Source organism: Gallinula chloropus (assembly GCF_964237585.1).
Source record: "Gallinula chloropus genome assembly, chromosome: 24".
In the NCBI taxonomy this organism is placed as follows: Eukaryota; Metazoa; Chordata; class Aves; order Gruiformes; family Rallidae; genus Gallinula; species Gallinula chloropus.
The window spans coordinates 6,086,595-6,100,552 of record NC_140109.1 but is presented as its reverse complement, the minus strand read 5'-3'; the positions used below and the strand labels follow the sequence as shown (position 1 = coordinate 6,100,552).

General features: G+C 49.4%; 1 protein-coding gene across 1 annotated transcript in view; it reads left to right on the top strand.

Moving 5' to 3' along the window:
• Positions 1 to 13,958, top strand: part of ARHGAP32 (Rho GTPase activating protein 32) — a 130,316-nt gene that overhangs the window by 70,463 nt on the left and 45,895 nt on the right. The window contains exons 11-12 of the mRNA XM_084275008.1: positions 4,117 to 4,167; positions 6,749 to 6,823. Coding sequence (XP_084131134.1) covers positions 4,117 to 4,167; positions 6,749 to 6,823 — 126 coding nt within the window. The remainder of the gene's footprint in view (positions 1 to 4,116; positions 4,168 to 6,748; positions 6,824 to 13,958) is intronic.

The window sequence follows — 13,958 nt, the reverse complement described above, 5'->3', positions numbered from 1 at the left end:
GTACTTTAAACCTTTGGCTTTTCCCAGGGAATAGAGACTCTTCCAAAAGGAACCTCCTGGACCTTGTGTCTTTGCTTGACACGAGCAGGGTATTTCATCCAGAATTAATGCAACCTCTTCAGCCTTAGCCTTGATAAGACATCCTTATCAACGTGCAGGCTTGATTTTCTTTAATCAAAATACAAGTGTAGAGCATCCAGGCCATTTTATTTTCCTTTTATCTGCAGTGTAAAGCTCGTTGCCATCAGGGACATTTCCAAACACAGAACCCCTCGTGTCGTTTAATCGTCCGTAGATTTGGCCGCGTTGGGTCATCTAATGAAAAGCAGATGGAAAGCAAAGAACTTCCTGCCCTGTGTTTTGATTGTTATTATTGATAATTAGGCGTTTTGATTCACAGAGGTGATGGGGCTGGCATTTTAATAGCATCATAAACCATTGCAGTGGTGTGTAACACAGACCCAGTGGTGTCTGAGGCTCAAATGAAAATGAAACACGGGGACACTGCCCTGCCAGGAGGGTGCAGAGAGGTGGGCGCTGGTCTCTCCAGCCAGGGGCCAGGAGCTGGGACAAGGGGCAATGGGCTCAAGCTGCGCCAGGGCAGGGTCAGAGCAGCTGTGAGGAGAGAATTCTTCCCTGGCAGAGTTGTCAGGGCCTGGCCCAGGCTGCCCAGGGAGGGGGCTGAGTCCCTGCCCCTGGGTGTGTTTAACAGAGGGGAGATGAGGTGCTCAGGGAGCTGGTTTAGCACAGGACAGGAAGGGTTGGACTTGATGAGCTTAAAGGTCTTTTCCAACCTGGTGATGCTGGGATTCTGTGAGTGGGAGAGGAGGGTTGGTTTGAAGGGCTGACCGTGCTTTTAGAAACAACATATATTTTTGCCCATGCTCAAAGCAGTGGTAATGCAGCCAGGGCCTGGGATAAATGAAAGCAAACGAGCCGTGCAGGAAAGCTATCCCTTTTATTCACTTCTGAAAATTCAAAGTAATAAGAAAAAGAATATTGGTTTTGCCTTGAGTCACCTCTGAAATGTATTTGACAGATGAGTTTGGATTGTCAAAGCTATCACCTCCCACAGTGCTGCCAGGGGTAGGTGTGCTTGCAGCTGTATGTGTGTGTGTGCAAGAAAAAAACATCACCTGAAAATGAGTTTCATTATTGCTGAACCACGTTGTTCAGAGCTTTCCTTCAAGCGTTGTCCACGTGAGCTGGTGGTAACAAGGAGAAGGTTCCCTTTGGTGCTGTGCTGAGTCCACACCCCTGGTTTTTTTCACGTTGGGTTCTGTAAAAAAATGCTTTTTTTTTGGTTGGTTGGTTGTTACTTTATTTGTCCTTTTCCCAGGTGGGATGCAAAGTGCTGTCCCAACAGCACTTGTACCTACAAACCACCATAAAGATCCAGGCAGGTAGCGTGGGCTCCTCCTCTCCTTTCTCCCACCTTCTTCTCTAATTTACAGGGTGTCCAGAGAGGGGGTTGAGTCACCAACCCTGGATGTATTTAAAAGATGGGTAGATGAGGTGCTCAGGGATGTGGTTTAGTAGAGGATGGGTAAAGATTCACAGAATCACAGAGTTGTAGGGGTTGGAAGGGACCTCCAGAGCCCATCAGGTCCAACCCCCTGCCAAAGCAGGGTCTCTAGGACAGGGCACACAGGTCCAGATGGGGCTGGAATCTCTCCAGAGAAGGAGACTCCACACCCCCTGGGCAGCCTGTCCCAGGGCTCCCTCACCCTCACTGGGAAGAAGTTCTTCCCCAGATTGGTGTGGCACTCCCTGTGCTCCAACTTGAGGCCATCGCCCCTTGTCCTGTCCCCACAGACACTGAAAAGGGGCTGCCCATTTCCCCCTGCATCCCATACTTAAGATATTTATAAACATTAATAAGTTCCCCCCTTAGTCTTCTTCTCTCCAGGCTGAACAGCCCCAGCTCACTCAGCCTTTCCTCACAGGGGAGATGCTCCAGGCCCCTTCGTAGCCTCCTCTGGACTCTCTCCAGGAGATCCCTGGCTTTCTAGTACCTCAATGATCTCCAAGGTCTTTTCCAACCTTGTGATTCTGTGATTCGTTCTCAGACGCAGCACAGATGATAACTCCTTAGCCTGATTTCTGATACTGGGTCAACATCTAAAATTCCACAGTGAATAGCTGACAATGGAGTTGAGTTTCAGTACTACAATAGATGGGATCAGCTCATATTTATACAGCTTTTCAAAGGATGACAGGTTGCATTTGAGTTTCAGATCCTCAGTGAGAAGTGCAGCTTCTAAATATGAGAAGGAAAAATAAAAACAAAGGAAAAAGCTGTTTTCTTTTCCCCTTCTGAAGTGAACATTTGGGAACTGCCTGCAGATGGTGGCTGTGTTTACTCCTCTCATTCACCTCTGTCCATCTCTGGTCGGTCTTTGGGGAAGAATATGTGTGTGTGTGTTCATTTCGTCCTCGTCCATCATCTCAGCACCATTAACAATAGTGTCCCAGCTCTGTTTTTCAGTCTGTTCCATCTCATAATTGTGGATATTGGTAGTTTAACAATATTGAACATCTCACACCTCACCTCACACGTGTTTGTTTCCTGTCTGTTGCTGTGTGTACCAAACCCTGGCTGCACAGGGCCTTGGCATGGTTGATTCCTTGAAGGTTTCTCCACAAGGTCGCTGCCTGTTTGCAGGGGGGAGTTAGAGCTTAAGTGAAAAAACAGGGGATAAGAAAGTAATATCCTTCCTCCCCCTTTTCTTCCCTGCCCCCCTATAAAAAAGAGCATTTTTAAACCTTAAGGGGTCAATGCTTAGGCTTGATTGAGACCCAAGAATGAAGAACCCCAGCAGCTCTGCCCAGTGCTACAGGGGATTTGCCCAATACCTGTCTTGTCCATTGACTTCACTGAGATTTAACAGGCAAATGTTTTAAAAAAACCCAACAAACACCTACAATACACAACTAAGGACACATTTAGGGCACTTATTAGTATTACAAGCTGTTCAAAATGAATACCTTTAAAGAAAAAACACATATAACAATAATAATACAGATAATCCACCAAGGCTTGAAATTTATGTCTGGATCAGGCAACAGGCTCTGTCCTGACCTCCCAAAGACTGGAACAGTGCTGGATGAATTCATTTGAACTGCAAAAACACAGAGTGATGGTCATTGCATTAGAGCTGTTGGATCCGTCACAGGCTCTGGAGAGGCCTGGTTTGAAACAGGCCCGGGGCAATCCCTGGGGCAAGTAAAGATTGTTGCTTTGTTGAGGTTTCTTTTTTTAAGAAAAATAAAAATGGGGAAGAATTAGGTACAAATTGAACTTAAATTCTGCAGGCTGAGGAGGGCATAATATCTGTGTGTTTTCCTGAGGGAAGATGTGTGTCATTAGCACCTGTCTAGTTGGTCTAATGTAAACTAGTGTGGCCAGCAGGCCCAGGGAGGGGATTGTGCCCCTGTGCTGGGCACTGGGGAGGCTGCAGCTGGAGTGCTGGGTCCAGTTCTGGGCTCCTCAGCATCCGAAGGACATGGAGGTCCTGGAGCGAGTCCAGAGAAGGGCAACCAGGCTGGGGAAGGGGCTGGAGGGCAAATCCTCTGAGGAGCGGCTGAGGGAGCTGGGGGTGTTGAGCCTGGAGAAGAGGAGGCTGAGGGGAGCCCTTCTCCCCACCTCCCCTGCCCTGCCAGGAGGGTGCAGAGAGGTGGGCGCTGGTCTCTCCAGCCAGGGGCCAGGAGCTGGGACAAGGGGCAATGGGCTCAAGCTGCTCCAGGGCTTTTCCAATCTGGTGATGCTGGGATTCTGTGACCAGAAATGGTGTTCTCAGCTTCCACAGAGCTCGGACAGGGTGCTGGTGGGATTGGTGTTCAGGAGACTTTGGCAGGACAGTGTCAATGGGCTTAAACCCCAGAGTGGAGCTGCTCTCACCTGTGGGGAGGTATTGCCTGGACTATGTGTTTGCTTGCTTCCAGTCAGAAAAAAAAAGCCAAAAATTGACTGAATTCCCAAAGCATTTTGGGAATAAAACACTAAAGGATTGGATCTCTAGCTGAGCTTTGTGTGAAACATTTTCCATGGGTGCATGTTTTAACCAACTTGTGTTTTCTTTTTTGTTTCCCTTTTTTTTAATTACACCTTCCCAGTCTCCCCAGCCCACGGAGCCCGTCCAGCGTCCTGGAGCTACTTCCCCCCTTGTATGTTCTCATTTATTCCTCTTCTCTTCTTTCCCTCTTTCTCTCCTTCTCTTTCTTTTCTCTTCTCTTCCTGTGGAAGTCAGTAGCACCGGTGCTTTAAAGGGATATGTTGGGAAACCAAACCAACCCTTTAATCTGATTTTTTTAATGGTCTTTAATGGGAAAGAAAAAACCTGCTTCTCACTCTGTTCTGTTGGAGGTGATAGAATCATTTTCAATTGATTAAACCATAATGATAGTTAGTAATCAATAGTAATCAAAGTGCCAGGCAACCAAACATGAATGTCTGAGGAGGAGAAGTTAAAAACCTGTGATGGAGAGGAATTAAATACAGCTTTGAAAGTTTGTTAAGGCTTCAGAAGGCAAAATTCCTTTTAAAAAATTAAAAAAAGACATATATATAAGGGAAGTAACTGCCCCAGAAAATGGGGCTTAGTGTCTTGTGTCATGTGGGAGCAACTTCTCCAGGGAGCCCTGCCTCATGTTGCCACAGTCTTGTTGTAGTTCCTGCTGGTGCTAAGCTAAACCTCATCACAGTATCCCATTTCTGTAGGTTTTGTGGGGTTTTTTGGCAGTAAAAGGTCTCATGGACGCATAACGACCCCCCCTGAGAGGCTGGTTGGAGTTCATAAAGCTGGCTATGCAAATACTGTAGATATATGCTATATTTTGTTACATATATTTGTATATCCCTGTGTTTGCCCCATGCACCTGCACGCTTCCAGCTTGTTGGCGTAGAGGCTGGGTGCTGGTGGGGGGCAGCAGGATGGGGATTAGTGTTTTTAAGAAGGAAGGTGAAATTTATTGGTATATAAGACCAGCTCCATCCACTGATAACTAAATAACCTGCCAGAAGTCCAGTTAATCAGGAGTCAGGACAGTGAATGGTCATAATATCCAAGGGTTTTCCTTTGGGCATCCATGGAGAAAAGATATATTTTTATTTTCTATGGGTTTTTTTAAATTTTATAGTCAAGTGCCTTGAATCCTTGAGCCCTTCAAAGGTGTGATTCCTGCTCAGGATCAGTAGCAGGTAAAGGCAGGGTTGGGCTTTTTTTCCCCCTTTTTAACATGAAAACAAAGACCAGCCACGTGTCTGGTTACTTAGTACGACCTGGAAGGTTGACATTCCAGCTCTACCATTTCTGCTCAAAGGTATAAGGCTTATTAGCAGTTCTGCTAGGGTTTTTTCATGTGAAATTAATTCCTTTTGACAGCCACGTCCCTTTGTGAGTCATGTAATTGCAAGAGAGACTAGAAACTTGGCTATGGTGGTGCTGAGCACCATGTGCCACATCCCTCACATGCCTGAGCACTCCTCTGTGGTCTGCACTGGTGGCTCTTGTTTCCAGTATTTCTGTGTCCCAGACATCATGGTTGCACATCTCCTGTTACTGGCAATTTAAGGAAGATATTTACTTTATATATATATATATACATTTAAGCTGTGAGGTCCAGGCTCGGCTGGTGTTAGGGGGAAGTTACTTCTGGGCTCAAAAAGCAGTTTGTAGATGCTGAAGTTCTTTTTTTGGTCCTCAGCTTTCCCCAGATAAAACAAGCTGAGATCTGAGGAGGGAGGCAAGGGCCAGGATAGCTTTTGGAAAGTGGGAATCAGCTTTTTAAAAGGGTAGACAATGGCAGGACAAAGGGGGTGGATTAAAGCTAAAGGAAGGGAGGTTTTGAGTAGATATCAGGGGGAAGTTTTTTACAGAGAGAGTGGTGAGGGGCTGGAAGGGGCTGCCCAGAGAGGGGGTGGGTGCCCCATCCCTGGGGGTGTTCAAGGCCAGGTTGGCTGGGGCCCTGGGCAACCTTGTGTAGCTCCAGGCCTGGAGGTTGGTGGCCCTGCCTGTGACAGGGGGGTTGGAGCTCTGTGATCCTTGGGGTCCCTCCCAACTCAGACCATCCTGTGGTTCCTCTGAATTGAAATCTTTCCTCTCCCAATTGTACCAAAGGCCATTACTGTGCACGTTGCAGCTGTGGTTACTGATTCTTCCACCAGCATCTGCCAACCTAAGTTGAGATCTATTTTATATGACTTCAAAAAAACCCTAAAGCTAACTTTATACAGTGAAAACTCAGTTTATGGTGATGTATGCCCATCATAGGTGTGTTGGCACTGGAGATGGGGATTAGACTGGTCACACCTGAGCCAGTTTTAAACCTGGTTGTTCAGGTACCAGTAGCAGCCACCTTCATCTAATGACAATTTGGATGTTGACTCAGCTTGTTTCATCCCCCCATCATCTCTTTGGGGTTGTTTTTTTTTGCTCTTTATCCTGAAAGCTTGGCATATCACTTCACTTAAGACTTCTTTTTGCACCCAGACATTGCTAGATAAGAACACTTCAGGTCTAGGACATGAGGAAGCAACACCTCTGAATGAATTATCTGGGTTTCCTGACATCTGGGTTTCCTGAAATCTGGGTTTCTCTCACTGTTTCTCTAATTGCTGTCTCTGCAAATTACATTTTAAGCCTCCTGCAGTTTGTTCCAGGAGCTGTTTTAACTTTAACTTTGTCGTTTCTCCTCTCTTCTGTCTATCCCTCTGCCCTCTTCCCACCTCACCTTAACTCACGTGCAGATTTGGAGATGGATAGTGTAAAGCCAGGCTCTGCATGTGTTACAGAGGCTCTGAACCAGTCCCAGCCAAGCTCAGGTAGAGCCCATTACATACAATCAGTCTCTCAGTGTCCTAATCCAGTCTAACACTGTGTGTGATAGCAATAACAGTTTACTAACACCCTAGGTGTGGTTACAGACCTAGATGTAGTTGAAATAGTTAATTATCATTTGTTGCTGGTGTTTTAATAACTGATGGCTAGAAAAGCCAAAGCCCCATCCTGAGAATCCACCTTCTCACAGGTTAATTTGCTGTGAGGGATTTCATTTGGGTCAGAGTGCTGCTCACCCAGCCTGGGCTTTGCATGCAGATGCTCTGCAGTATCAGCAGCCACGTGGCTGGTAGTCTGTGTACCCTAAATTACCCACTTCCCCCCTCCACCCACCCACCCACCCACCCACCCAATTTCTAAATGCAAAGTATTCTTCCAGCCCAGGCTCAGAGTTTGTGCCTCAAAGATACACCCACAGAGTGTGCCAAACCCTGTTTGACCACGTTCTGGAGGAAAAAAAGCTTGCTTGAGTAAGAGAGAAGAGAAATGTGGTTAAATACTGTGGTTTGATGGCAACGCCAGCGACCCCAGTGTGTACCCTGTCTCACAGTGACAGCAGAAAACAACCGTGGTGTGTTGTCATTGTCATGACAACGTCGCTGTAGCTTCTCAGAAGGAGCATGAGGTAAAAATCAAGTGTTCCAGTGGAACCAAAGCGCGTTCCAGTGGAACTGTACAGCTCCAGTAGTATGTTTGATGTGCTTAAACAGTTTGGTCGTCAGTTGTTGAGAGGTGTTTGATGACAGATGGTTCAATTTGTTGAAATGGGGGGGTCCTGGTGGGTGACAGGGTGGCCATGAGCCAGAAGAAGGCCAGTGGGATCCTGGGGGGCAGCAAGAGGAGTGTGGCCAGCAGGTCACAGGAGGGGATCCTCCCCCTCTGCTCTGCCCTGGTCAGGCCCCACCTGGAGCATTGTGTCCAGTTCTGGGCTCCCTGGGATAAACCAGCCAGGGATCTCCTGGAGAGAGTCCAGAGGAGGCTACGGAGGGCATGAAGGGCCTGGAGCATCCAGGCCTGGATCTACAATAGGTTGCCCAGAGCCCCATCCAACCTGGCCTTGAACACCCCCAGGGAGGGAAGTGCCCACCATGCTGGGCTTCTCTCTGCTCATTAAGGAGGCTAACGAGCCTGGCATTCAGCACTGTGCAGTGCTCAGTGAGCAGCCGCCAGCCGTTCTAACTGTGCTTCAGCTGATTGTAAATCTTCCTGCAGTTGCCTCTGTGTGTGAAGCTCTGCCTCTGCTGGCAGCCTTGTCAGTATTGCTGTTCCCATCTCACAGTCACCAAAGGCAGATTAATTGTTTTCAGCTAGGCTTTAAGGCTTTAGTTTACTTCTTCAATAAGTGTTGTAGTCTTCCTTTGAACCAAAGAGATCTTATAGAATCACAGGGGTTGGGAGGGACCTCCAGAGCTCATGGGGTCCAACCCCCTGCCAAAGCAGGGTCCCTAGGACAGGGCACACAGGGCGGTGTCCAGACGGGGCTGGAATCTCTCCAGAGAAGGAGACTCCACACCCCCTGGGCAGCCTGTCCCAGGGCTCCCTCACCCTCACTGGGAAGTTCTTCCCCAGATGGGTGTGGAACTCCCTGTGCTCCAACTTGCAGCCATCGCCCCTTGTCCTGTCCCCACAGACACTGAGCAGAGGCTGCCCATGTCCCCCTGTGTCCCACCCTTCAGATCTTTATACCCATTGATCAGATCCCCTCTCAGGCTGCTTCTCTCCAGGTTGAACAGCCCCAGCTCACTCAGTCTTTCCTCACAGGGGAGATGCTCCAGGCCCTTCATCCCCTTCGTAGCCTCCTCTGGACTCTCTCCAGGAGATCCCTGGCTGTTTTATCCCAGGGAGCCCAGCACTGGACACAATGCTCCAGGTGGGGCCTCACCAGGGCATTATTCAGTGGTATTATTCTGCTGGTAGCCTGTGGTGTGGGTACATCAGGCACACCAGGTGTAGGCTGCATCACTGGCTTTCTGCACAGTGATTTCTGATACGGTGCTTATTTCATCTGAATCGCTCTGATAATTCCCTGGTTTTAGCAGAAAAGGCATTTATTGCCCTCCCAGGACTGTGCTGTCACAGTGGTTGGTCTTTTCAGGTCTTCTAAATTCGTGGATGGAATTGAAGCACACATCCAAACTGCAGCAGGATTGTCCTCTTAGTTTTTAATTTCCTTGAAGTCCTCCTTTCTCTCTGCTCTCCCTCCCCTGTTCCCAGTGATTTTTTTTTCCCTTCTTTTTTTTTTTCCTCTCTTTTCCTTTTTTTCCTCATTTCCTTCCTGTTTTTTGGCAGAAATAGAAAGGGACAAGAGCTGGGGGCTGATGTGTGGAAACAGTGCTAAATACAGGATTCATCTGGGCTATGAAAGTCACGCCATAAAAATCTGTGCTCTGCAAGAAAGTTTGGCAGAATGGCTCCCTAGAGCCTGTGTGCTGGGAGCAGGAATGGAGAGAAACTAACATAGAGACCCTGTGTGTATTGGGCAACTACAGGGTAGGCATGAGCATCCCAACAGTGGCAATGGATCTCCTGTGTTAGAGTCACTCTTTGACCCCATCACAGGAATCACAGAGCCCAACCATTCCTGTCCTGTGCTAAACCAGCTACCTGAGCACCTCATCTCCCCTCTGTTAAACACACCCAGGGGCAGGGACTCAGCCCCCTCCCTGGGCAGCCTGGGCCAGGCCCTGACAACTCTGCCAGGGAAGAATTCTCTCCTCACAGCTGCTCTGACCCTGCCCTGGTGCAGCTTGAGCCCATTGCCCCTTGTCCCATCTCCTGGCCCCTGGCTGGAGAGACCAGCGCCCACCTCTCTGCACCCTCCTGGCAGGGCAGGGGAGGTGGGGAGAAGGGCTCCCCTCAGCCTCCTCTTCTCCAGGCTCAACACCCCCAGCTCCCTCAGCCGCTCCTCAGAGGATTTGCCCTCCAGCCCCTTCCCCAGCCTGGTTGCCCTTCTCTGGACACGCTCCAGGACCTCCATGTCCTTCTGATGCTGAGGAGCCCAGAACTGGACCCAGCACTCCAGCTGCAGCCTCCCCAGAGCTTATCTGTCAGAGCTCGCCCATCGAGTCTTGATGATTATGTGATGGTGGTTGTGGTTCTGTGAGAGGCCTGGATTTGTAAGAGTGGATTTGCCATGTCAAAGGGAAGAGATTTGGGTATTACTGCTGTGTCTCAGGGGGCGGGGGGCAGAGGACTCTCTGGTCTGGAGGGAGAGCTGCAGGGAGGAGTCTGGGCTAAACCCAAAGGCTATCAGTGAGATCCAGAGACCTGGGGTGAGGAAAAGGACAGGGTTTAGATTTGCTGCTTCATCGATTTCTTTTTGTCTTTGGTTTGTTTGGGGGTTTTTTTAGCTGAAGAAAAGAAAGTCTTTTCTCATCTGAGAGGTGCTTGTGTTCCCTCCCAGCCCCACGAATGTCACGGGTGGGTCACAGGGATCAGTTATTGCACAGGAGCATCACCTTGTGCCCTGTGGATTCATCAGTGCAAGGGCACACAGCATGGAAGGCTATTGCTGTGGAGACCTTTTGGCTTCTTTGTGTACAGTTGGAGGTCTCTTCCTCCAACCTCAGGCCGTATTTACACCCTGAGTATGCTCTGTGTATGAAAAACTTAGCATCTGGAAGCTGAGACAGCTTATCTGGGGGAAAGACAACCCAAACCAACCCAAAAAAAGGTTTTGGGTTTATGCTGAGGGAGTAGCAGAGCTACTCCTCCACGGGGAGGCACTGGCAGTGTAATTACTGCCATGGGCTTCAGCCAGGAGCACAGGCAGAGGGAATGGGGAGAGATTCATGTCTGTATTCCCCATCGTTCAGTTTCTTTTTCATGGTCACCAAGGTTTTTGGATGAAGTGGAAGCCATAGCCAGCAGCTTCCAGCCTTCCCACATTCCCACAGGTAATTTTCTGGCAAGGCCTGGCCACGTTTCCTGGGGAAATTTTAATCAGAAAAGAAAATGAACAAGCACGGTGTCCAGCTCAGCCTGAACTCATCAGTGCAGAAATCATTAGCTATCTGTTGTGCAGGTAAAATAAAAACACATGTATTTCTGTTCCAGAAATGTTCAGGGCTGGTGTGCTTTGCCTTTTTGCTTAGCTGGAATGCCCCAAAATGGGATGACTGGTGAAGGAAAGTGGTAAAGCACAGGGGCCTTGGAGGCACTGATGTGCTATTGATAAAGCCAGCTTCCTTTTCACGTGGTCTGTGCTGCCTTCTCACTCTGCCTGCTCCCCACTTGTTCAGGTTGGGGGGGTTGGGAAGTGTTATTTTTAAATGAGGGGGTATTTTTGCCTTTCTCAGAAGCTCTGTCAAAATAGGACTTAACTATAATAGCAGTTGGCTTGAGCAAAACTCCATGGTTATGCCAGGAGCTTTGAAATCACAGGGAGAGGTAGGTTGTTCTGCTCTGCTTTTCCTCCTGCTTTCTCCTGGATAACTCTGTAAATGAGTTGTGGCTCAGAAGGAATGTCAGGCAGCTTTACCCTGAGGTGCCAGCACATGGCTCTGCTCTCTTCTGGCTTTGGCACATGGATTTATCTGGTGCCTATCTCCAACCCCCAATTAAAACCTGGCTGGGTGAAGTTCAGGCAGGCTGAGCAGCTACACCGTCACCTCTCTGCACACTGGGGAGCGGCGCAGGGGCTCAGCCTGTCACTCTGATGCCCATGGGGATCAGAGGTGTCGCTGCTGGGATGAGGTCTGCAGCCTGTTCCCACCAGAAATCCCTCATAAGCAGCTGCAGCAAGGCAACTTCTCTGCTCCTCTCTCCATCACTCTTGTCCTCAGCGTTTAATCCCGTAGCTGCAGTGGGGAGCTTGCATCACGTTCTTCCACTTGTCCTCATGGGAACTGGCTTTGGCTAAAGCAAAGGCAAGGGAAATCCTGTGTTCCCTGCTTGGCTGTGTGGTTTTGTTTTCCTCCCTGGGGTTTATTGGCAATATATTTCTTGCAAACCTGGGCAGCTGTGGCAGGCGGCGGCTGCACCCACCAAAAGGCAAGTCACCTCGTTCCAAAAGATCTTCATGTCAAACCTGGTGTGTGGGGGCTCTGTGAACCAAATCCCATCCTTTTGAGGTTATTCCATGGCAGAATCCTAGCACATCAGGAGTTGGGAGGGACCTCCAAAGATCATCCAGTCCAACCCCCCACCGTCAGAGCAGGATCACCCAGACTAAATCCCACAGGAACACGTCCAGGAGGGTGTGAATGTCTCCAGAGAAGGAGACTCCCCAGCCTCTCTGGGCAGCCTGTCCCAGGGCTCTGTCACCCTCACAGGGACAAAGTTCCTCCTCCTATTCCCATGGAGCTTCCTCTGCTCCAGCTGCACCCGCTGCCCCTTGTCCTGTCGCTGCCATCGCTGAGCAGAGCCTGGCTCTGGCCTCCTGACTCTGCCCTTTAAATATTGATGGACATTAATGAGGTCACCCCTCAGTCTGCTCTTCTCCAGGCTGAAGAGGCCCAGCTCCCTCAGCCTCTCCTCACAAGGAAGGGGTTCCACTCCCTCCATCACCTTGGTGTCCCTGTGCTGGGCTCTTCCAAGGAGTTCTGTGTCCTTCCTGACCTGAGGGGCCCAGAACTGGCCACAATATTCCAGGTGGGGTCTCACCAGGGCAGAGCAGTGGGGGAGAAGGACCTCTCTTGACCTACTCCCCACACCTGCCTTCCCAAGCTTGGCATGGATTAAAAAGCCCAAAAACAACCCCAAACCAACCCCAAACCCTGTTGTAGGGACCATATAACCCATCCTGATGGGTTTGGGCAGCTGCTAACGTTGCTGCTCTCAGTCCCATGTCCTGTTTATGCTCTTTGGAACTGTTGTATGTGCATTTTGCTTGTACAGTTTGAATAGCATTTGCTTCTGTTGCCTGTTTTGTGCTGGGCTTTTACCAGCTTTTATCCATGGGTTCGTTGGGAAGAACATTCCTGGACTGGTGAGTTGATATCAGGGAGTTTTGCATTTGGAATCGCCTGGAAATACATCTAAATCCAGATTTAGGAGTCATGCTTGGCTGCAAAAGGGGAAGAAGAAAGGTGATGGTGTGATTGTTGTGCAAGCAGAGAGTGATACCCAGTATTAAATACCAAGTACAATAAGTAGCTGGAGAACAAATGTTGTTTGGAGATGTGAGTCAGCAGAGAACTTTGAAAATAACACTGTTGCTTGAGGAGAATCTGTGATCGGGGGTGGGGGGGGGGGGGGGGGGGTGGGGGGGGAAGAAACGAGTTTTACCTCCTGGTCACCCAGATGCCTGCATAAATAGCAGCAGATTCCTCTTTAATCCTTCTGACCCTGAGGTTGTCCAATTTACCTAGTGAGCCTGCATCTTCCAGGCGTGTGACAGCAATTACTGAGATTGATAAAGCACATCACAGCCCAGGTCAGGGCCATAAACACAGGTAACACCACCAGCTTCCTCAGCACTGGAAGAAGGCTGGAAGGCTTGGCTGAAGCCTCCCTGAGCCCCATCACCTTCTCCTTTATTGGCCTCAGTACCAGCCAGCTGAGCCAGGGATGCTGGTGGTAAAGTCAGGTTGATGGTGTGTCATAGAGTTGGGGTTTTTTGCTCAGTTTTGGGGATAGTTTTGGGGATATTTTTGGGGGAGGGGGGGCTGAGCTTTAAAAAAATCAGGTTGCCATAAAATGATCCGTGTCGTTTTGCTTTGTTTTTAAACAGCAGAATCATAGAATCCCAGACTGGTCTGGGTTGGAAGGGACCCCAAGGGTCACAGAGCTCCAACCCCCCTGCCACAGGCAGGGACACCAACCTCCAGGCCTGGAGCTACACAAGGTTGCCCCCATCCAATCTGGCCTTGAACACCCCCAGGGACGGGGCATCCACCCCCTCTCTGGGCAGCCAGAACTCCTGGAGAACTGTTAATTGAGTTTGTTTTCAGTGGTCTGATCAGTGCAGCCACAAACTGTGCTGGTTAACAGCCACTCAGAGGGGAAGGGAGCGTAATTCCTTTAGCACTGTAATTAAATGAACAGAAGGGAGACCCTGGGCACAGAGTGTCTCTGCTGTCCCCAGAGCTGGGGGACAGACGGGCTCACGTGTGCGTGGCCCAGCCTGTGTCCAGTCTGAAGGTTCAGCTGTGCTTCCAACCCCAGCATCCCAGCGTG